This window comes from Acanthochromis polyacanthus, chromosome 6 (assembly GCF_021347895.1).
Source record: "Acanthochromis polyacanthus isolate Apoly-LR-REF ecotype Palm Island chromosome 6, KAUST_Apoly_ChrSc, whole genome shotgun sequence".
Taxonomy (NCBI): Eukaryota; Metazoa; Chordata; class Actinopteri; family Pomacentridae; genus Acanthochromis; species Acanthochromis polyacanthus.
Window position 1 is genome coordinate 42,644,733 of NC_067118.1, and position 24,009 is coordinate 42,668,741.

At 40.1% G+C, this 24,009-nt stretch overlaps 2 protein-coding genes across 3 annotated transcripts; both read left to right on the forward strand.

Moving 5' to 3' along the window:
• Window positions 1-9,685: 9,685 nt before the first annotated feature.
• LOC110956784 (vesicular inhibitory amino acid transporter-like) lies at window positions 9,686-13,392 on the forward strand. The gene is made up of 2 exons (XM_022202493.2): window positions 9,686-10,677; window positions 11,437-13,392. Exons 1-2 carry the CDS (start codon window positions 10,297-10,299, stop codon window positions 12,622-12,624), a joined length of 1,569 nt encoding a protein of 522 aa, XP_022058185.1. The 5' UTR covers window positions 9,686-10,296; the 3' UTR covers window positions 12,625-13,392.
• Window positions 13,393-15,336: 1,944 nt separating this feature from the next.
• Window positions 15,337-23,309, forward strand: bpifcl (BPI fold containing family C, like). Of its 2 annotated transcripts, none has more exons than XM_022202490.2 (16): window positions 15,337-15,690; window positions 15,789-15,924; window positions 16,647-16,758; window positions 16,907-17,038; window positions 17,941-18,096; window positions 19,665-19,728; window positions 19,846-19,906; window positions 20,197-20,288; window positions 21,053-21,229; window positions 21,317-21,376; window positions 21,614-21,781; window positions 22,215-22,282; window positions 22,369-22,411; window positions 22,482-22,545; window positions 22,793-22,869; window positions 22,967-23,309. In XM_022202490.2, the coding sequence occupies exons 2-16, from the start codon at window positions 15,825-15,827 to the stop codon at window positions 23,024-23,026; spliced, it is 1,434 nt and encodes a 477-aa protein (XP_022058182.1). In that variant the 5' UTR covers window positions 15,337-15,690; window positions 15,789-15,824; the 3' UTR covers window positions 23,027-23,309. The 2 variants fall into 2 exon arrangements, with proteins under 2 accessions (XP_022058182.1, XP_022058181.1); XM_022202489.2 differs by having other exon boundaries at window positions 15,343-15,690; window positions 15,784-15,924.
• Window positions 23,310-24,009: the final 700 nt, after the last annotated feature.

Below are 24,009 nucleotides of genomic sequence, written 5' to 3' on the forward strand. Positions count from 1 at the left end.
GCTCTGGGACTGCCAGCGTGATGCCAGGCAGCCTCCATTTTGTGGAGGAATGAACAGACTGCTAGTTCTCACCGACAGGAAGGAGGGAGATGGGGTCAGCCGTGTTGAATATTTATGAATAATTCAATGGATTTAATCACGTCTGGCATTATTATGAGCAGAAGTCAACTGGTTATTGGTTTATCAGGTCTGAGGCTCGGCCTTTTTACAGCTATTGGTGTAATTATTTCAGTTTTTAGTGTAAAAATGCTCCATTCTGGCTCTGATGGAGGTGAATCTTTCTGGTTAATTGTGGTCTCAGTTGGATATGAATCTCAATTAATAGCTAATTAACACTGAAGAATGAATGTCTGAAAGTAAAACATAAACAAACCTAAATAAACAGATGTATTAATGAAATTTTGTCTAGAAGTTTGTTTTTCTGAATTTTGAAGGCAACATAATAATTATTTATATCCTTCTCCTTGACTGTAATTATTTGTATTTGCTCTCAAATAAAGATATCTGTCAAACAATAATTTATAATTTTAACTATTCAGTGTCTTATTTTTCAATATTGTGCAATTATATTATATAAAATAATAATTATTAATTGAGAAATTATCATTTTGCACTGTGTTTACATATTCCTTTCTATATTGTAAATATCTGTATATATTGTGTTAGATGTATTTTATGTATTTATTCTTCTTCATTTAGTTTATTATTATTATTATTATTATTATTATTATTATTATTATTCTCCTCTTTCCATATTCCTAGGGTGACACCAGCAGCTGAAAACAATTTCCTTGTATAGTGCGTTCCAGGCCATTAAAACTGATTCTGACATTGTAATTTTAGATTTGGGTGGTGCAGCATTTTGAGGGTTTTCCCCGGCTTCTCAAATGAAACTGATTTTGGCTCTGTCGTTTTGCACTTTGATGAGGAAACATGTGTCAGTGAGGATTATGAGTCACTGCATTCAGGAGTCACTTCCATGCCGTTGTCATGACGATGCAGAACTTTCCTTTGTTGTAAATGCTGGAACCGCGAGCCGTCGCTTTTTATGTCACTTAAGATTTGCTTTGCAACGTCTCAATGGGATCAAGAGTCAGATTCAAAGGTGTGTTTACTGATTCATTTATTACAGATAATACAGAACTGTAGACGCAAGTCAGAGCAGTTTTGAATGTGTGTTCTTTAATGAATGCTTTTATGTTAAATGCCCATGATCCTAATGCCCTACAACGTCCAAAATAGGTAATTTAAACACACTTTAATGATGAAGAGTGTCCAGTTGTGTCCTACAGTCTGAGACTAAATGGGAAGCAGCAATTAAGACCTTTTTTGTTTATTTATTCTTCATGTGGAAGTAACTGACCGAAAACAAGCAAGAGCAAAATGATCATGCATTTTATGGCTACTTTAGGTTCTATGATGTCCATAATTGGTCATTTGATCATCACTTTTATGATGGTAGTGCCAAAAATGGGAATTACACATGAATGTGCAGGAATCTCACATTGTGGAAGATTTGCTTCCCTTCTGGGCAAAACAATTCAACCATAATCACTAAATTTTACGATTTCAGGTTGAGGTTAATTAAGGGTTGGTTTTGGTATTTATTATGGTTTCCGTCAGGGGAAATCTCCAGGAAGTCAAACGTCAGTAAGAATGTGCTGTGGAATGATGGAGACGCTGATCGTGTGAGTTTGGAGGAAGAGAGCTCATTTTATGTAACATCCTGACTCTGAGCACTTCTGATATATCAGAGCCACACTGTGGACAAAATCCCCCGCAACCTCCATGACTCCTCTGCACTCTGTCACGCCTGCACAGACACACAAACACACACAGTCTGAGACACACACACACACACACACACACACACACACACACACACACACACACACACACACACACACACACACACACACACACACAGCGTCTGTCAGTACGGTTTTCTTCAGTCTCTGGCCCTGTAAACCCAGCAGATCTTTTTGGGCCACAGAATGATTAATGTGTTTGTGCACCTGTCACTATTCATGCATTCATGTATGTGTGTGTGTGTGTGTGTGTGTGCATGCATGAGACAGTGTGTGTAACAAAGGTATTTATAAAAATTCAGATATTGTTAGTAATTCATTAGTGGGTGTGTGCTTAATGTGGGTAAGATGAGCACACATCTCATACAGTACCATCTTCAGAAAGCACATATTTAGTAACGTAAAATGTTTATTCCCTTAATTATCCCGTCTGTGTTATCAGATCGAGTATTTATTTAATGTAAAACTGCCAAAATGACATGTGGAGCTCAAAGAAAAGAATACTGGGCCTTGGAGGTTGGTGCTTTTGTTCACACCTTTAAAAAAAAAAAAAACAACATGACCAGGACCATGAAACTGAACCAGTTAAAGGGAATTCAGCCATCACTGTTTTCCTGATCAAACAAATGTTAGTAAAAAATGAAAGTTTTGGACTTTAACTGTTTCTTTTGAGCAAATTACTGTTATTTTGCAGATTTTTACCTGTTTTATCTTTCAAAATAATGGGGAAAAAAGGATTAATTTACATGATGACTAATCTTTACAAACAGTGATTTATTATTTACAATGTACAGCTGTAAAATTGTGCTGTTTAACAGTATTTCAATCAGCTAAAAGTGTACAATTATTTTACAGATATTTGCAGTTTCATAATTTTTTTCTTGAAAGCAGCACAATGTTATTATTATTATTAATGTGCAGAAATGTTCATAATTTTCTGACTGTTTATGTTTTGAACTACATGATAAGCTGTGTTTTTGGTACATGTTGTTTTATAGACGGGTTCTTTGTTCTATATAATTTTATTGTATGTAATTTTGACAATAAGGGGAAAATGTTTGAATCGCTGGGAATATGACAATTTAAAAGCAAATATCTGGATTATTTTTGTGTCAGTAAATTGAATTAATATATTTCTTAATTAGTGAAGCTGCTGTAGAACCATCAACAATCAGTTAGGCTATGTGTAATGCATAGGATGTATAATAAAGGTTATTTATTATACAGTCTATGGTGTAAAGTATTATTTCACTTTTTGTTTACTTTACAAACCGGAAACGGAAACTGACCTTTGACTTTCGGCGCTATTTCTGTCACTGCTTTTTTTTTTTTTTTTTAAGTTTCTGTCACTGTTTTTTTGTGCGTGTTTTCTTAATTTTTTTTCCCTGTCGCTGCTGTAATGATCTGACTGCTGGCTGATGAGTCTTATGGAATAAAAGCGATTTTGAGGATTTCGTGCATACGGTGGTACGTTAACAGCACTTTAAGTTAGCTCGGTCCGTAGCAGCCGAACGTTATGGTTAGCATTACTAGCTTAGACTAGCTTTTCTGCGGTTTTGTGCTAGCCCTGCTAAAACTGACTGTTTAATAAGATGGTTAGCTTAAAGATGTCTCTCTTAGTAGTTGACAGAGTTTGAGTTTTGTCTAGTATTGATCTAATGTATGGTTTTGTTGATGTTATTTAGCATTAGCTAGCTAGCTGCACCTAAACGTCCACGGGTTGTGTGCATAGCTCTTTATTATACAGTCTGTGATTGGTGTGCGTTGCAGTTGATTGCTAGAACCTCCTCAGTCCTGTCCCTTTAAATTGTCGTTTACTAGTACATCAACATTTATGCTGCTAAACCATTATTAAACACTAAGACTCCGTTTAACTCTCTCCTGAACACATTTCAGCTGGAGAACCAGGTGGACCAGCAGTCATTTATCATCACCAATGTCAGTTTTCAGTGCGTACATTTATTAACATCGTTTTTGTTCTACCTCTGTTGACTTGCTGTCAGAATACACAGATAAGCAATTTTAAAAAATCACCACATGTTTGCACACCACTGGCCAGGTTCATTAGAACAGCATCTGGGCTTCATTAAATCTTTGGCCATTTAATGCATCACCTAAAGTGTTTGTGCTTTGATATTAGTAAAAATGCATTTTTGCTTTGATGTTTGTTTACGTTTATTATTTGTTGATATATATTTTATCTATCATTTATTGCCAAACTTTTTCACCCTATTGTCATTGACTGTGTGATCGGTTGAGATGCATTCTGACTGCTAGATGACAGAGGTGGACCTAATATCGGTGTCTCGCTGCTGAAATGTGTCTGTCTCTGTCTCAACGAGCTGTTTTAATGTCTGTAGGCTTAAATACAACTGAACTGCTTCTGTCCGCACCCATGTTCAGGAAGAAGACTCTCTCTGCATCTGTGAATAACAGAGTGGAGCTAAACAGCTGACCTCAAAGCAGATGTGAATGAGTGCGTGACATCACAGCTTTCTATCATTTCTAACTTTCCATGGGCAATCATCTTATATGGAAATATCACAAAATTCACAGCTGTTTTAACTCGTGTGTTCGTGAGTTTGTCAGAAAACACAGTGTTCATAAAATCAGCAGAGCTGCAGCCTGTAAGTGACCCTGATGTGGCTGCTGGTTAACGTGTATTCAGAACAGACTGCGTTTCTGTCACTGTTTCATACTCTGCAACAAAAACAATAAAGCTGTGTTTCATTAGCAGCTTTATTGGGAATTCAGCTTGATTAAGATGCAGTAAATGTGAGCATAGAGGTCAGAAGAGAAGCTAACAGATGTAAAACTGTGCTGCAGAGTGCTGGTTTCTTCTATGAACTTCAGTTTAACAGCAGAAGGCTGTGAGTTTATCTCTGTGTGTAGGAGTCATGCTCAAGCATGCCTTAAAACTAACTTTTGCTTTATTTCTGCTTTCTGGCTGCAGAGAGGATCCCCTGATGAGTAACGTGATTTATCACACGGAAGTGGTGACGACACTCGCTTAAAGTTCCACATTCCTGAAAATCATGTCAGTATGAAACTATCCTTCTGTCACGTCTGATCAACCAAAGGGGCAAGTTTTTATTTTTCATGTTTGTTCATCCCTAATCGACAAGTAGCTAAATGAGTGGTTTTTGTAGCGATGGTGTAAAATCTACACCACCCAACTGTAATGATACATACAGTCAATAAAAAATGATCAGACCTCCTTGTTTTCTTCAGTTTCTTGTTCATTTTAATGCCTGGTACCACTAATAGTCCATTTTTTTAATGACACCAAGAGAAATATCTCATAAAAGTTTAATTTCAGGGCTGATATCAGACATTTTCCATGGTTTACTGGACAATAACCAGAATCCCTTCAGTTCTTCCATCAGTAGCTATGGCATTGTTCTGCCAAAAACAGCTTTTAGGATTCCATGTTTTCTGTCTGTTTTAGTCCCATGATCCACCAGGAGTTAGTACTGATCCAGAACCATTGTTCCTGATGTCTCTTCATGCTCTCCACCAGCTTCTGATCACAGCAGTTCATTCCTGTTGCACTCATTCTAACTAATCTGCTTTGTTTTTGGGCTTGTGGTTCTCCGTTTAGTGTTTGATGATTTTCCACAGGTTTTCAGTTGGATTTAGATCTGGTGATTGAGCAGCCAAGGCATGGTTCCAGTGTTCTGGTTCTCCATCCAGGCTTTAACTGACCTTGTCTTGTTGGAAAATCCAGTCATTGGAGGCAGGAAAGAGTTTTCCATCTGATGGAAGAAGACTGTTTTCTAGAGTAGCCCCAAACATGACCTGGTTCATTGTCCCTGTTCCACCCAGACTGAAACTACCCCAGATGGTCACTGATCCACCCCCGTGTTTTACTGTAGGGGCAGACAGTCTGCTTTGGAGCTTCTCCAGGCTTCCTCCTAACCAGTAAGTTGTCTGGAGTGAACATCAACTGAAAACTGGATTCATCCCTGAAGAGAACCTTAGCCCAATCATCAACAGTCCAATCCTTGTGATCCCAGCAAAGAGTAACCGGCTTTCCTCTGCCTTTCCTTGATGAAGGCCTTCTTCCTGCCCTGTGGGACTTCAGACCAGCTTCAAGAAGTCGCTTTCCAACTGTACTTGAAGAACAAGTCCCATTTCTCCACAGTGTCCACTCATTTTAAGGTTCCTGGAGGTCTGAGGACGATTCCTGACAGGAACGGATGAATGACGGTCATCTGGTGGTAGAAAGACGTTTCCTGACCAGCCAGCAGTTTGGTAGAACCATGCTGAACGGCTGTCTTGGAGATCTTCAGTTTTTTCTCTACCTGTCTCTCACTCATGATGGCTGCCTTTGTGGCTTCACATAATTCTTTAGTTTTAGGCGTTATGTGAGAGCTGACAGCTTCTGAGTTGTTCTACGGCTTGAATATCAGCAGGAAACCACTCTAGACCTTTGAAATGTCCTCTTATAGAGCCTGGAATACGATGAAGCTGAAACATGTCAGATAGGACATAAAGTATGATGGAATCAGCTGCATTTTTAGTCATGTTCATCATATTCTTAAGGTAATAAACCTTTAGTGGTAGCAGGCATTAAAATGAACAAGAAACTGAAGAAAACAAGGCTGGTGTGATCAGTTTTCCATGACTGTATGTTGTTCTGTATGTTTTTGCAGTAAAATTCTGGCAACCATAGCTGCTGAGGTGTTTGCTGTATATTTGAGTTTTGCAATAAAATATCATGCAGTTGTGTTTATCACAGAGATGAGCTGTAATTAAGTTTACAGTCTGTCTGTTGTTTTAAAATAATTTATCATAAACAGGTTTATGTTTTGAAAGAAAATTAACATGAACAGGTTTAGAATAGCAGCTTTTTTCTTAGTGTTTTACTTTGAACAAACAACAGTTAGAAACTATTACATTTACAGTTACCAAGAAAGCATCCTGTAATGTGTTTTTCAAAGGAAAATTCTGGTGACCGCAGCTGTCGGTACTGTACTGTGAATTTGAGCTTTGCAATAATAAAATACGGTAAAAGTTGACATAGAAATGATGAGCTCTAATCCGGTTTACAGTCTATGGTTGTTCTAGCATTTATTGTAAACAGGTTTATGTTTCAGCTGTTATTTTTAAAGCAGATTTTACTGTAAATTCCACGGGATTTACCGTGATAGATATTCTAACACATGAAGGTAGACATCAGTCACATTTTCTGCAGCTAAAACATATATTTGCTGTTCAAACCTTAGAATAACAGACCTGTTTTATCACCTGCAGAGTTCTTTTAAATCACTTCTTAAAACCCACTTTAATAGACGTGCTTTTATGTGAGGTTTAATTCAGTTTCAGCTTTATGTTCTATTCTGTATTCTGTTCTGTTTATTTTAGATTTCCTCTCTGGTTTTATTTGACTTTTAGCTGCCTGCTTCTTTGCTGTGATGTCGCCTCTCTAATTCTTTAATTCTCTATTTTATTTACGGTACATTTAATGTTAATCCTAAATCTTGTTCTGTAATATTCAAACTGCCTAGATCCCTTGTTTGGTTGAATATAGCTAATTATTAATTTCATTTATTGTCATTTTTACTGTTTGTTTTAACTGACTGCTCTGATTTGTCTCCTATGTCTGATTGTCTGTGTTTCATGTTTTAATATTCATTACAGACAGGAAAAAAAGCCAAAAATGCTTTTAATTCTTCCTCAGTTGAAGCTTTCAAACAAAACCTGTACTGAGAAAATCTCTTTTCTCCCAAATCTCAATGTGCACACCCCCAGTCCAATTACTGTGTCCATGGCAACTATCAGAGATTATTGCTCCCAGTCAGCACTGCAGGCTGTTAGAGGCTGTAAGCTGCTGCACGTCACACACACACACTCTCTATACACTCCTCTCTTGCCGTCTTTCACGCATACACACACAGCCTGAATTAATCCTTCTCTTTGTGGCCTGAGAAGCTAAACTGGTCGCCCCAGCAACCATCTTAAAAAGAGGCTGAAAATCCATTTAGGAATCTGAAATGTAACCTGGAATGTGTTTTATTTAGTCATTTTTACACATTTGTGCAGCATTATTCCACATGCATTATCTCCCTAAACGTGGAAGCATTTTTATTTTTATATTTTGCACATTTAGGATGAAGCCGCGTCGCCTATATATTCTTGTTTTTTTATTTTTTTGCGCGTGTGTGTGACATTTGCAGCCGATCCGCGGTCCCAGCGTTAGCCCGGGGATCGTGCATGTGATGGGGGAGGGAGAAACGCCTCCAGGACTCTCCCTCGTTCCTCACCGCCCTGCACACGCACAAACACACACACACGCACACACACGCACATAGCCTGAGACGCGGATGACACACACTCCCTAATAAACAGCGCGTTGGCCGGAGCGCAAATAGCAGCTGGCAAAAGCAGTCCAAGCCAAGCATGAAAATATGCAGAACTTTCTCTGTCCTCTGGCTGGCTGCTAAATTTAGACCTCACATCCATGCTGTGCGTTTTATTTTTTTCTTACAACGTTGCGCGGAAAATGGTCAGATTGGCAGGAATTGTTCTAAATGCATCACTGCGATTTTGCAATTTAAAAAAAATCCCAATTTCTTGATTTTTTTAAGGCGTATTTTCAGCTCATACATGAGGCAGTCCGAGGGAGAAACGCTGATTTCTGCAGCCTTCCTCCACACTGAGCTACAGTTCTGCAAACCGCCTGCAAAAAAAATTCATGACAGTTTTCTTCATCCGTGTCGCTGCAGATTACCGGCACGGAGATGAGGTGCTTCGTGTTCCCGGTGATTAGAGCAGAGCTGAAGTAATTCCCTCCCTCAGATTTTTTTTTTTTTTAGAATTAAACCCGCTTCTCATTGCATGGAACGGTGCGTAAAATGTGCGCATTTTGCTGTTTGCGCTGAAAGGAGCTGTCCGTGGTGCTGTCGGGGCTCTCCAGCTGCAGGATGCTCATCACATGAGCAACGAGTTGCATCCCTCCGCAGCCTGCTCATCTGGAATCCAGATGTTAAATGAGCTAAAGATCTGTGCGTGCATGCGTGAGGAATCCAAACAAGCAGGTGTCATTCAGTTAAATATGCAGATTTTGTATAAAAAATATTTTTGCTTTTGAAAACGTGCCGAAAGAAAAACAAAAAGCATTTATGTGTGCGTAATTTTGAGAAACGTTTTCCTTATTTTTATTAAATATTAACCAAAGCCTGGAACAAAAGGCCTTTCTGCTTTTACAGGAACAGAAAAATAATTTTATTATTATTATCGAACTCTCCACAAACAGACTCACTGTGTGCAATAAAGAGCTGAGTGTTGCTAGACTGCACTAATTCTGTTTACATGTTTGTATCTTTTCAGTATTTTTAAATTTTATTTCTATATAGTGGGCCTTTTTTCTATCTTTTATTTCCAACTGGGAGTCACCAATCGAAATTTCTCTGCGTGGAAACACAAAGACAATAAAGGTTCTTGATTGCACGAAATGTGTTCTTTATTCCACAAATTTTAGATTGATTTAAAATACAGCTGAGGCCTTCAGGAAAACCACATATTTATTGTGAAACGAAATTATCTTTGCTGCATTTGTTGTGGCATTTAATTTGAACAAAAAGGAAAAATTCAGATTGCAGTTCGATTTTTTTTAAATGTGAGGTTTATTTCTGAATATTTGGGAGTTTCATTTGTCACATGCTCGTACAGTCTGACATGCAAATTGATTGTTGCACACAAAAAACATTTAAAAATAGAGATAAAATCATAAATAATGAGCAGATTGTGCAGGAGTTGCAGCCATGTGTGTGTGTGTGTGTGCATATAAACGTGTTGTTTGGATGTTTATGTTGTGTTTTCTGGTTCTGTTTCTGCGGATTTCTGCTGCTCTTTGTTGACTCTGGGTGCCACTCAGACCTGTGGAGATGACAGCAGGTGAACCGTTTGGTGTTTTCATTCATGCATGATGTCAGGAGCGATCCGGTCTACCGGTAAACCCCCGTTCACTCTCTGTCTCTGCCACCCGTGACAGTTGTGCCGTGCGCGTCACACTGGCACTCTCTGCGGACACGTGCACGCCCCTGTCTCTCCCTCTCTCTCTCCGTGGGCTGCGGAGATTCCTGCGCTGTCACAGGAAAGAAGAGCGCAAAGTGCTGAAGATTGCGTGGAAAAAATAAATAGGAAAAAAATGCAAAACTGCTCTTTTTAACGACACATGAGGACATCTCATTTTTTCCTGCGTTTTGAGACGTTTCTTCTTTGACACAGACACCGGGGAGGGCTTTATTTTTTTCCTTCAGTAATATGGATGAGCAAGCCAGGAGAAGCGGCTGAGGATTTCTGCTGGGTTTGACGGTTATTCAGCCGTTAGGAGGCTGGTTCAGCTGCACGAAGAGGCAACAGGCATGGTTTTACCTTAGCAGGTAAAGAAGGAACAGCTAAATAACCCCCCCGCATGAATCTGCAGCTGCGCCTTTTTACGCGCTAATATCTTTTTCAGCCGAAGAACGAATTTTCTTAAAAGATGGCTCATTTGATCCGACACAAGCTCACCAACAAGCTGACCAACGCGGCCCACACGGTGTCCAACAAATCCCAGGCCAAGGTCAGCGGGGTGTTCGCCCGGCTGGGCTTCCAGGCCGCCACGGATGAAGAGGGTTTGGGCTTCGCCGAATGCGACGATTTGGATTATGACTACAGGCAAGGGATGCAGATGGATGTCCTTCAAGGAGAGGAGGAAGGAGGAAACATGGAGGGAGAGGGGGACCTGGAGGGGGACAGCCACTACCAGAGGGACGGAACCGGCCCGAGGCCTTCATCCCTGAAGACCGGAGGCTCCCTGGATGAGGACAAACCGAAGATCACGTCATGGGAAGCTGGTTGGAACGTCACCAACGCCATCCAGGTAGATGCTGCTCTGCTGTATGTCTGCATGAGGCCTCTAAAGTCACCTTGAAGATGTTCACGTTTTAACACTTTAAATGTTCATCCAGAGAGGCCGATTATGATCCCACAGCAGCCCGGAGCAATAACACCCTGTTTAATGTTGTCCAATAGAATTAAAGTCAGATTTTAAATAAATCAATGCAGCTGAATTTGCTGTTAATGAAATGCATGCTTGGATTTCACGCCTGCTCCGCGGTGTGTGGGTGAATGTGCAGCAGTGAAGGGCCTCAGGATTCATTTATTCAAATCTTTTTATCAGTGGAGCTGCAGGCAGGCCCTGGTCCCTCAGATACCCCAGGCTGCTTATCACCTCTCCATCCCATCAATTAACATTTCGTTTCTAAATGTCTTTTTAAAGCAGTAATTTGATCACAGAGCAGAATATTTTTAAACGGAGGGAGGAAACCACCGTGATGTGAATCTGCTGCATGATTTATTTTCTAATAATAATAATGGATTGTATTTAAAGGGGCCATATAGGGAAACGTTTTTATAAATACACATTAAAAACAGTAAAAGCAGCAGACAGGACACTTGGCATCAGATGCAGTTTGTGAAATGGAGGAAGAGTCCATTTAACGGTAAACGGTGATGTGCTGCTGTTCTTATGTAAGCTGCAGCTCTCTGGGCTCTGTGTTCTTGCTGCCGGGATGGATGCTCGGCCTGTCACTGCGATCTGGGCCTCGTCCATTACCACTCACCGCCTCTCTGTCCGCAGGGCATGTTCGTCCTCGGCCTGCCGTACGCCATCCTCCACGGAGGCTACCTCGGCCTCTTCCTCATCATCTTCGCCGCCGTGGTGTGCTGCTACACCGGCAAGATCCTCATCGCGTGTCTGTACGAGGAGAACGAGGACGGCATCAAAGTGCGCGTCAGGGACTCGTACGTGGACATCGCCAACGCCTGCTGCACGCCGCGCTTCCCCGCGCTGGGCGGACACGTCGTGAACGTGGCTCAGATCATCGAGCTGGTGATGACGTGCATCCTGTACGTGGTGGTGAGCGGGAACCTGATGTACAACAGCTTCCCGGGCTTCCCGGTGTCCCAGAAGGCCTGGTCCGTGGTGGCCACCGCCGCGCTGCTGCCGTGCGCGTTCCTGAAGAACCTCAAGGCCGTGTCCAAGTTCAGCCTGCTGTGCACGCTGGCGCACTTCGTCATCAACGTCCTCGTCATCGCCTACTGCCTGTCCAGGGCGCGCGAGTGGGCGTGGGAGAAGGTGAAGTTCTACATCGACGTGAAGAAATTCCCCATCTCCATCGGCATCATCGTGTTCAGTTACACCTCCCAGATCTTCCTGCCCTCCCTGGAGGGCAACATGCAGAAGCCCAGCGAGTTCCACTGCATGATGGACTGGACGCACATCGCGGCCTGCGTCCTCAAAGGCCTCTTCGCCCTGGTGGCCTACCTGACGTGGGCAGACGCCACCAAAGAGGTCATCACGGACAACCTGCCCTCCACCATCCGGGCCGTGGTGAACCTCTTCCTGGTGGCCAAGGCGCTGCTGTCCTACCCGCTGCCCTTCTTCGCTGCGGTCGAGGTTCTGGAGAAGTCCCTGTTCCAGGACGGCGGCAGGGCGCTCTTTCCTGACTGCTACGGCCCCGGAGGCCAGCTGAAGTCCTGGGGCCTGGGCCTCCGGGTGGCCCTGGTGGTCTTCACGCTGCTCATGGCCGTGTTCGTGCCCCACTTCGCCCTCCTCATGGGTCTGACCGGCAGTCTGACCGGCGCCGGGCTGTGCTTCCTCCTGCCGAGCCTCTTCCACCTGAAGCTGCAGTGGAGGAACCTGCTGTGGCACCACGTCTTCTTCGACGTTGCCATTTTTGTTATTGGAGGCATTTGCGCCATTTCCGGCTTCATTCACTCTATCGAGGGGCTCATAGAGGCCTTCAGGTACAATATCCACGACTGAGATCACCTTTGCTGTCCAAAAAAAATCAATGAATAAAAAAAAAATAAAACGGCCGGCCAGCGGGTGTGTTGAGGCCAAACATCACCTGACCACCCGAGGAGGATTATTTGTGTGAAATGTACATCTTTTTATTTTGCCTTCGTGATAATGTGCAATAATAAACTCTACAGTCGTAGTGTAAAGTAGTCTACTCATTCCACAAAACGTGTTTTATTACGTGGACACAGGAACACGACCTCCGCATGACAGGAGGGGTGAAGAGCCTGTCCAGAATCCACGCAGAGATGGAATTAACCGTGAGTGTGTCCGTGTGTATAACTGGGGAATGAAATATGTGCAGAAACTATGGAGTGTGAATATGTTCTTACTGGTTTTTGAGCTGCTAGATATCATTAAGAGAAAATAAAAGGCGCCCATCAGCCGCTCTATAAACCATGGATAACTTCTGTGTAGTGCTTCAGACAACATGCTCTCTTATTTCTATCGGTTTTGTGGGTTCTTTTTCTTTCCATTCTTCTGCCTATAGTAGTCCTTGTTGGCTCGTTTGTTTTCTTGGTGTTTCCAGTGTCGCTCTGGATGAAGTGAATTCAAGTGCAAGCAAGTGGGTCCTAACTGTGTTCTGTGGAGAAAAAAACATGTCTGTCTGCTAATATTCTGTTCCTATTGAACTTGTTAATTGTGATTTAATGGAACTTAATCATGGTGTGTGAGACAAAGAGTATTTGTTGAATTAAGAGAAAAATAAATCGAATATTTTATGGCTGGTGATTCTAATGTTTCTTTGCTCTGTTGAAAGCAGCCAGGGGAAGAAGTTCTGTGTCTCTCACTGACCTTTCTCTTTCGTTTACGCTTTTCTGGACTCTGTTTAAGTTTCCCTTCAAAGTGTGACTCGAGGTTCCTCTTTTGACTGGGTGCACAATGAAATAGGACTCATTTCTCCACTTGAAATAGCTCTGAAAATGTGGCCCTATAGCGATAAACCCGTGGTGAGCTCAGTTTAGATCTCACACCTCTGCTCTCCTCACATGTCAAAGCTCAACACAAACACACAGTTTTCACTTCCTTTTCGTGAATCAGTCAGCCGTGGCTTGCATTTTTTTTCTAAGAATGAGGATGTTGGTACATTAACTTCTTTGTTTTGCATACAGGCTTCAGTCCACCTTCAAACTGATTGATTTTCCGATCAAATATGAACATTTCTGTCATTTTTATTGGATTTAGTCAAGTTTGCAGTGATTATTTACACTACTGTTCAAAAGTTTGGCATCTCCCAGACAATTTCACACTTTCATAACTGCACAAGGGTTTTCTAATCATCAATGAGCCTTTCAACACCATTAGCTAACACAATGTAGCATTAGAACACAGGAGTGATAGTTGTCATAAGTGATTAAAAAATTGTCCAAAACTGGTTCAGATTACCTTGAAACCAACTCAAACTGACTTGAAATGATCCAAAATGGCTTCAAATTTGTCCACAATGACTCACTGTTTGTCTAAAATGAAAATAACTTGTTTGAAACATCTCAAAAATGGTCCAAAAGAACTTAAAACCTGTGCACGTTGTGTAAAATGACTCCAACATTGTCCTAAATTCAATTCAATACTTGTCCAAAATGACAAAAGAATCTCCAAACTGTCTCAAAAATGCTCTAAAACGGCTCCAAAATCATCCACAATGACTGAATTTGTTCCAAATAACTCAAAACTTGTGTAAATTGATTAAAAACTCGTCCAAAATGACAAAAACCGATCCAAACTCACCAGAAAACAAGAAAAACTCTAAACTGGTCCAAAATACCTTGAGATTGACTCAGAAATTGTCCAAAATGCTTCACAATCATTCAACAATTTCATGTTCTCCATGAAAACTCCTACTTTTATCCATGTTCTAACATAACTACACAAGGGTTTTCTAATCATCAATGAGCCTTTCAGCACCATTAGCTAACACAGTGTAGCATTAGAACACAGGAGTGATGGTTGCTGGAAATGTTCCTCTGTACCCCTATGGAGATATTCCATTAAAAATCAGCTGTTTACAGATAGAATAGTCATTTACCACATTATCAAGACTGTATTTATCATTCATTTCATGCTATCTTCACTGGAAAAAAACTGCTTTTCTTTCAACAATAAGGACATTTCTGAGTGACCTGAGACTTTTAAGCGGTAGTTTATGTTCAACAGACAAAAAACCCCTGAGTTATAAAATGTCTTTTTCACTGCAGTCAGAGATATTTTTGTCTTGATATGTTCAGATAAATGACTTAACAAGCACATTTTATTAAGTAGCCTCACCTTGAATTTAGTTAGATGGATAGGGGAAATTAAGTGTTCAGCAGCCTTACATAAAATAACAAAAAGCAAGTTAGTAACATTAACAGTTGAGGTTAGTATATAAAAATATCAACTAATACAGAAATTTGTGCTTAATTTAGCCACAGTTTTGGACATTGTTTGGTTTTTCTATCATTTTGGACAAATTTTAAATCATTCTGGACATTTTTCATCTCATTTCAAAGTATTTTTGGTTAAAAAATTTGTCATTTTGCACAATTTTGGAGTCACTGTGGACGTTTTTTGTCATTTTGAACGAATTAAAAACCGACGTTTTGGCTTATAGCATGCACACATTAAAATTGTTATTCAGTCATTTTTGAGTTCTGACAACTTTAATGAAAATACACTGTTCAAAGGTTTAGGGTCACCCAGACAGTCTAGACTGGATTTATGATGAATTTAAGGTTATCTTCACAGACAAAAAAGATTTTCTTTCAAAACTAAGGACATTTCTAAGTGACCCTAAACTTTGATCGGTATTTAATCTCAACAAACTACTTTAATTTCGACAGTTAAATAAAATGAAAAGGTTGCTTCCTGTTCCTCAAAGAGCCACAGAACAATGCAGTCTATCCGGTCAGATGTCAGATAGTTTCACTTCTCAGTGATACAGGAACTAAACGCCTCAACAGACAAACGGCAGCAAGGAGACAGGAGAAGAAGACGTGTAGAGCAAACTTCAGGAGCTGCTTTTCAACCCGGCAAATTCACCCTGAACTTCAGGTAGGATGCAGGACTCCACTACACAGGTGTGCTGGGAATGAGCTGCTGTTTGTCTCAGCAGCTCTTTGATTCACTTCCATGTGTTGTGTTCAGAGCAGAGGAGCTGCTGTTTGCTCTACAGGGGACCCGACATCATGCTTCCAGCTGTGATAGCACTGCTCATGCTGCTGTCCTGCACATCTGGACAAAATCCTGCCATACAAGTCATCCTGACCAACAAGGGACTGCAGTATGGTAAGGCAATAAACACAGACCTCTGTGCATCTTCCAGCAAAAGAGTAAATGCCAGACAGCCTTTACTGTTTAAACAGGCAGTTTGTTTGCACTTTAAAGGGAAGAATTCAGTTCCAGCCCCCCTTTTCCATCCTGTTAATGAGTTACTTTGCAGGGAGTTGGAGATTTTTCATAAATGCTCAGTAGATTAACCGTCGTGTCGTCCTGCGGGTCAAAATTGACCCGTTTTAAAGTTTGAAAATGTGGGAAAAGAAGATATTTTCACATTTTCTACATTTTTGGGAAATCTTTGAATATTTTTTGGTGGAAAAAAAGAAATGTTAAAAATGTTTCTTAAGAACACTCACAAAAAAAAATATTTTTATGATTTTTTTATTTTTATGTGAATGTTCTTAAAGAAACATTTTACTGGTATATCCGTCATCACTTTAGATATTTTTCGGATTTTTTGGAAGATTTTTATTCCTTTTTTTGAAAATATTTACAAGAATTTTCTTGCCATATTTGGGGGATTTTTTAAAATTAAACTTTTAAGGTAAAGTTTTATGGAATTATTTGAATTTTCTTCAGAAATTCTTCAGAAATTTGTGGAATTTTTTGCTGAATTTTTGTTTTTTTCAGACAAGGCAACTGCATTATTTGGTGTCTGTAAATGAGGACAACAGGAGGGTTAAATAAGTTTCATTTAAACCAAACTGAATCTTCCCTGCTGTTTGTCTCAGGAAAGCACACAGGAGTAGGACTGATCCAGGAGAAGCTGGAGAGCATCACCCTCCCCGACATCAGCGGCGAGGTCGACATCAAAATAGGCAGAGTTCACTACACGCTAACAGGGTGAGCTTATGTTTGATTTCCTTGAATATAAAGGTGCTTTTTTCAAGTTCAAGGTCAGATGTCCACAACCAGAAAGCACAGTGGGAATCATCTCAGTCCAGTCAGCAGTATTCATCTCACGTCTGTCTTTGCTCTTCTTGTGTTTCAGCATCGCAGTAAAACAGTGCGACCTTCCTGAGCCGTCTGTTCAGTTCTTTCAGGACGCTGCAGGGTTTAAAACGTCCTCTTTAGGTCTGAATGCTGCTCTAGCAGGAGGGTGGAGGACGCGCTTTGGAATAATGTGAGTTCTCCTTCATGTAACACCTCGATGATGAGGCCAGTACACCCAGTTAGGCTGTGGAGAGATGTTTATCAGGTCTCCAGGGCGTGATTCCTTCTAAGTTTTGCAATTTCAGTGGCTACGCTCAATGAGGAAGTGTTCAAGGTTCAAAGTGTTTAATTTCATGATCAGCATAGATTTGGGAAGTTCTGCAATTTGCACTTCAGTTTTAACATCAAAGTGTGGAGACCTAAAGAATAAAAAGTGCTATGACTAGGTAGATATGAGGCCGTTTAATTCTAATTTGTGACTTTTTGAGCTGCAGATTTGCAGGTTTACTGTAAACAAGTTGATGTGGAAGCACTGGTTGAACTACCTAAGCAATGAGGAAGGGAAGTAAGAAAGAAGAAAAACAGGTTAGATTACAATTAGGAACAATATAAAATAATCTATGTGATCTCTTAAACCAGGGGAGTCAAACTCATCTTAGTTCAGGTTCCACTTTCAGTCCAGTCTGATCTCCAGTGGACCGCACCAGTAAAACCACAGCATGATAACCTAGAAATAACCACAACTCCTCATTATAATCACAGCTATCTGGAACTGAACAATCTAGTATTTTACTTTCTGATCCAAACAACTTGTCATGGCCTAGAAATTATTTTAAATTTATAGTTTTACTAATTTACAATCTGCAGTTAAAGTCTTCTCTGGAATTTTTCCACTTTGAGGGCCGGATTGGACCCTCTGGAGGACCACTTTTGGACCACGGGCCTCATGTTGGACACCCCTGCCTTAAACAATTAACTGAATCGTTTTATTCCGGTGGTTTCTATGAGTTCATACGTGTGTTGTAGTGGCTTCAGAGGCAGATGTTGTGAGAATAAATGCTGACTAAAGCTAACTGTTGTGTGTATTTGCAGACACGATGGAGGATCCTTCGACATGACGATGTTTGGTGTGGATGTGACGTCTGTGGTGGGGCTGGGCAAAGATCCTGACGGCCATCTGTTCATCACCAGCATCAGCTGCGATGCTGTGGTTGGAGACGTGAACATTAATTTCCACGGTGGAGCCAGGTGCAGTAGAAAAGAGAAGCATACACCACCATTCTGAAGGTTGGGGTCACCCAGGCAGTTTCACGTTTTCCATGAAAACTCCCACTTTAGTTCATGTGCGAACATAATCGCACAAGGGTTTTCTAATCATGATTCAATAAATGTCCAAAATGACTCAAAACTGGTTCAGTTTACCTTGAAACCGACTCAAACTGACTTTCAAATGGTCCAAAATGGCTTCAAATTTGTCCACAATGACTCACCGTTTGTCTAAAATGAAAATATTTTGTTTGAAACATCTCAAAAATGGTCCAAAAGAAGTTAAAACCTGTCCAGGTTGTGTAAAATGACTCCAACGTTGCCCTAAAGGATTCAGTACTTGTCCAAAATGACTAAAGAATCTCCAAACTGTCTCAAAAATGATCTAAAACGGCTCCAAAATAATCCACAGTGACTCACAATTTGACCCAAATAACTCAAAACTTGTGTAAATTGATTAAAAAAAAAAAAACAACCAAAATGACAAAACAACCCAAACTCACTAGAAAACAGGGGGGAAAAAAAGTAAACTCCGACTCTTAACTTGTCCAAAATATATTGAAACTTCTCCAAACTGACTCAAAAATTGTCCAAAATGCTTCACAATACAGTATCGTTCAACAGTCTGGGGTCATCCAGACAGTTTCCTGTTCTCCATGAAAACTCCTACTTTTATCCATCTTCTAAGATAACTGCACAAGGGTTTTCTAATCATCAATGAGCCTTTCAACAGCATTAGCTAACACAATGTAGCATTAGAACACAGGAGTGATGGTTGCTGGAAACGTTCCTCTGTACCCCTATGGAGATATTCCATTAAAAATCAGTTGTTTACAGATACAATAGTCATTTACCACATTAACTATGTCTACACTGGATTTATCACTCATTTAATGTTATCTTCACTGGAAAAACTGCTTTTCTTTCAACAATAAGGACATTTCTAAGTGACACTAACTTTTAAGCGGTGGTGTAGATCCAGAGGAAAATCTTAGGATAACGTTGCTTTTTATACCAACAAATCAGTAAAGAAAGGATGGTTTTACCTTGCTGACATGTTTCATCTGCAGTCTTCCTCAGAGCGTCATCTGACGTGTGCTGACGTGTCCTTTTTATCAGGTGACAGGTGTGACAGACCTGTCAGAATCTGTCAGACTGGCCACGCCCCCCGCCGTCCGATAGAGCAGTGGTTCTCAACCTTGCTCCTCAGGACCCCATGTTCTGCATGTTTTAGATGCTTCCCTGCTCCAACACACCTGATTCAAATGATCAGCTCGTCATCAGGCTTCTGCAGAGGCTTGATGACGAGCTGATCATTTGAGTCAGGTGTGTTGGAGCAGGGAAGCATCTAAAACATGCAGGACATGGGGTCCTGAGGAGCAGGGTTGAGAACCACTGCGGTAGAGGATGTATGTATGCGAGAGTGTGTTTGTCGGTATAAAAAGCAACGTTATCTTATTATAATAAACGACAAAATGGACATCATTCAACCAGAGGAAAATCTACTGATGTGAAAATGTAAATTCTGCATTTTTATTTTTTGTCAACAGTTTTATGTTCCAGCCCTTCGTACGTTATTTCAAGGGTAGAATCAGGAATGAAATCCAGTCTGGGGTGAGTTTTTCCTCACATCTCTGACAGTCTATCAGCAGTAGGATCAACAGATAATTCTCTAGCCAAACAAACTGTGAGGGTTTTCAGTAGCTGAACGTTGTTTTATTTGCTCTCCAGATCTGCTCTGCTGTGAACGGATCTGTGGAAAAACTGGAGCTCCACCTGCAGGCCATGAACGGTACTACTGTCAAAAACCGTGGCAGTGGCATGGGCCCTTTTCCACTTAACTTTTAACCTCATAGGAACATTATTTGAATATTACACATTTATTATGTAATATAGTTTATATTAATATAAGTCCCTAAAATGTTCGTTGAACATCATATAAAATCTTTAAAACAGTATTTGAGCTTGTAGGTGATTTGGGAACTTCAAAAGTCCAAAAATAAGAATAATAATAATACAACAGTGAGGATTTTAAATTTATGGATAGAACATTTTTTGTATTCGTTTCTTTTTTGTGTCCAGTTTCTTTTGATGTGAATGAAGTTCTGACTCTCGACCTTCCTCTCACCGGCACACCGATCATCGATGCTTCAAGACTGAATCTAGGCCTTAAGGTGAGAATAAACACATTCAGGCATGGAGTTTTCATTAATTTATTTCAGATTATGAAAGCTCCCTGACATTTAGACACATATACTGAGCCACGTACCTGTGTCTAGGTGGTATACTGCCATTCAAAATGACTCAGAACTGGTTCAGATTACCTTGAACCGGCCCAGACTGACTTTGAAATGGTCCAAAATGGCTTCAAATTTGTCCACAATGACTCACCGTTTGTCTAAAATGATAATAACTTGATTGAAACATCTCAAAAATGGTCTAAAACGGCTCCAAAATCATCCACAATTACTCATAATTTGTCACAAATAACTCAAAACTTGTGTAAATTGATTAAAAACTCATTCAAAATGACAAAAACCAATCCAAACTCACTAGAAAACAGGGGAAAAAATGTAAAATCTGGCCCTTCACTGTATTGAAACTTCTCCAAACTGACTCAGAAATTGTCCAAAGTGCTTCACAATACACTACCGTCCAACAGTCTGGGGTCATCCAGACAAAAACTCTCTCTTTTATCCATGTGCTAACATAACTGAACAAGGGTTTTCTAATCATCAATGAGCCTTTCAGCACCATTAGCTAACACAATGTAGCATTAGAACACAGGAGTGATGGTTGCTGGAAATGTTCCTCTGTACCCCTATGGAGATATTCCATTAAACATTTTCAGCTACAATAGTCATTTACCACATTAACTATGACTTATAACGTCAGTTTGTGAAGCTGTAGTTGATCATATTTACCTTTGTATTTAAAGGGAGAGTTCTACAGCATCAGAGCTCATAAGGAGCCTCCGTTTAAGGCCCAGCCCTTCACCATGCCTCAGCAGCCAGACTTCATGCTGTCAGTGGGTCTGTCTGACTTCACTCTGAACTCGGCTTCTTATGGATACTACTCAGACGGACTGCTGCAGATCCTCATCGACGACAGCATGGTGGGGAAAACACCACCAACAGTCCATTTCACTTATTATTGAGAACTGATCAGAGTGTGTCTTAAAAGTGTTGTTTCATCGATGCAGATCCCTCCTACTAGTCCTATACACCTGAACACAACCTACATGGGAATGTTCGCCCCTCAGGTGAGTGATTCTATATCTGGACTACATCTGGAAACACTGAGGAGTTGTGTTAACTCACAGGTTTATGGCAGATTTTACATAAATAGACACAATTAGGAACAAGCAAAGTATGGAATCACATGAGTGCCATAATAAAAAGATAAATCTGTTTTTTAAAAAAAGGAAATAAATGTGTAAATATAAAGACTCCGTCCCACAACGAAACATTTTTCCTGTTTTTTTTTTTCTTCTCTGCAGCTTCCTGAGAAGTTTCCTGGTCTGCTGATGGATCTGCAGGTTTACGCCAGAGAAGCTCCGATGTTCTCCTTCCAGTCTGGAGCTGCTAAACTCATCTCTCTGGTCGACGTGAAGGCCTTCGCCATTGAGCCCAACGGCACCCAGGTCCCGCTGTTCAAACTCAACGTGGTGAGGAGCTTTGGTTTCTGGGCAAAAAGAAACACATTAATGTGACTTTTACTTTTTATTCCTGACCTCACTGTAATTTAAAAATCTTTGAATCTTCTATTTACACTCACATAAACCTCAGCTTCTATTCTGGACTACATCTGATATTTAGTAGACAGAGATCAGCTCAAAGATCATTAATGCTCATAATTAATCCTGTAAAACACACTGTTGCAGAAATACAACATCAACATATTTTTCAATTATTTTCTATTATATATATAGCTATTTTTTTCTAGATTTGGGTTTCTATATATACATTATTATTATTATTATTACTATATTTTTATTTATTTTTTTGCTGATTTTTTTCTATATTTGGCTTTCTACACACTATTATTTGTTTTATAAATTTGATTTATGTCTGAATAAACAATCATCTGTTTCCATCTAGGACTCTAAATTCAGCACCAAACTGTGGATCTCTGGTGGAAGTCTGAAGGGCTCCATGACCATGGATAAGTGAGCAGCGTCGTGTGTTAAAGTGCAACACTGAGCCACAGCTCTCAAACTACAGTTTAAAGGACGTTTTTGCTGCTTTCTTTCAGCTTTACTGTGACTCTGGCAGCGTCTGAAGTGGGACAGGTTAAGGTAAATGTTGTGAAGTAAACCTGCATGATGTTTTCTCTCGGTTGTGTTTACAGCCTGTTTGTGTTTGCAGACTGATGCTTTGGAACGCTCGTTGACGGTGGCGATTAAGGCGACAGTTTTACCAAAAGTGAACGGTGAGTCTGAGTTACATCATTCAGTGTTTCCTTCATCACTGATACTGCAGTCATCACCCAGAGCTCTATTAAAGCTCATTTTAAACTGGAAAAACTGCACTTAAATGTTTATATCCTTCAACTAGAGCAACACAGATCGATAGAGAACATATTCTAGCTCAGAATATGACCATAAACTGCATAAATACACAAAATAGCTCAATGAAAACAGTTTATATGTGCAGTAAAATGTACTTTTCTGTTTCAGATGCACTGAGCAAAGGTTGGATTTTACCCAGAATGAAACACGCCCAACTGGTCAACTCAGTCCTGAAGATGGAGGAGGTCAGTGATAATAAAATAGCACACTATGATGTAACTGGAACCTTTAATTGGGAGCATAAAGGATCTTTGGGCTGATCACTGTCTGAACTCCTAACAGGGATTTCTGGCCGTCTTGTCGGACGTGGAGGTTCTGCTCACAGACAGAAGATTCAACTGATAGACCATGAAAGACGGGAACTCTTCATCTCAGACTTTAAACTGAACTGGATGAGTCTGTTTCTGCTTTCACATGGGGAGGATAACGGTATTTAATAATGATCATGACGCCGCGCTGTGCGTCACATCATCAGACCCCCAGCTCATTTAATTCACACACCTACAGCCTTCAATCATTAAACCTACAGTTAGACCTGATAAATGTTCAGAATGTCAATAAGCACTGCCCAAAATCTGTTTTCTTTATAATAATGAATGGAATTAAATATTTTACCAATCCTTTACGTCTGTTGCATTATTAATCATAAGGTCTGACTGAATAAAGGTTTAAAAGTCTTATATTTAGCAGAACTTTTAATATTTAACACACATTTTCAACAAATACTGAAAAAATGTTTATTCTACCACCAGGGGGCAGCAGGTTGAAAACAATATCTACATAGATAATGAATAATGTTGCATTTATGGCATCCAGCAGGTGTCTTCCTACCTGAGTGCTGCATTCACTGACCAGAGCAGGGGTGTCCAACATGAGGCCCGTGGTCCAAAAGTGGTCCTCCAGAGGGTCCAATCCGGCCCTCAAAGTGTAAAAATTACAGAGAAGACATTAACTGCAGATTGTAAATTAGTAAAACTATAAATTTAAAATCATTTCTAGACCATGACAAGTTGTTTGGATCAGAAAGTAAAATACTAGATTGTTCTTTTGTTTTTGTCTGACTTATATTGAATTTTTGTCTCGCTTGTTTTGTCTTTTTCATTTTGTGTTTTGCTTTATTCATCGTTATGAGCATCTTTTGTCACTTTGTATTTTTTGTCTTGCTTATGTTGTCTATTTTTTGTCATTTCTTGTCTCGTTTGTGTCATTTTTTTTTGTCTTGTCATTTGTCTATTTTTTGTCACTTTCTAACTTTTTTGGCTAATTTTTGTCTTTTTTTGTGTCATTTGTCCCATGTTTTTGTCATTTTGTTTTTGTTGTTTTTT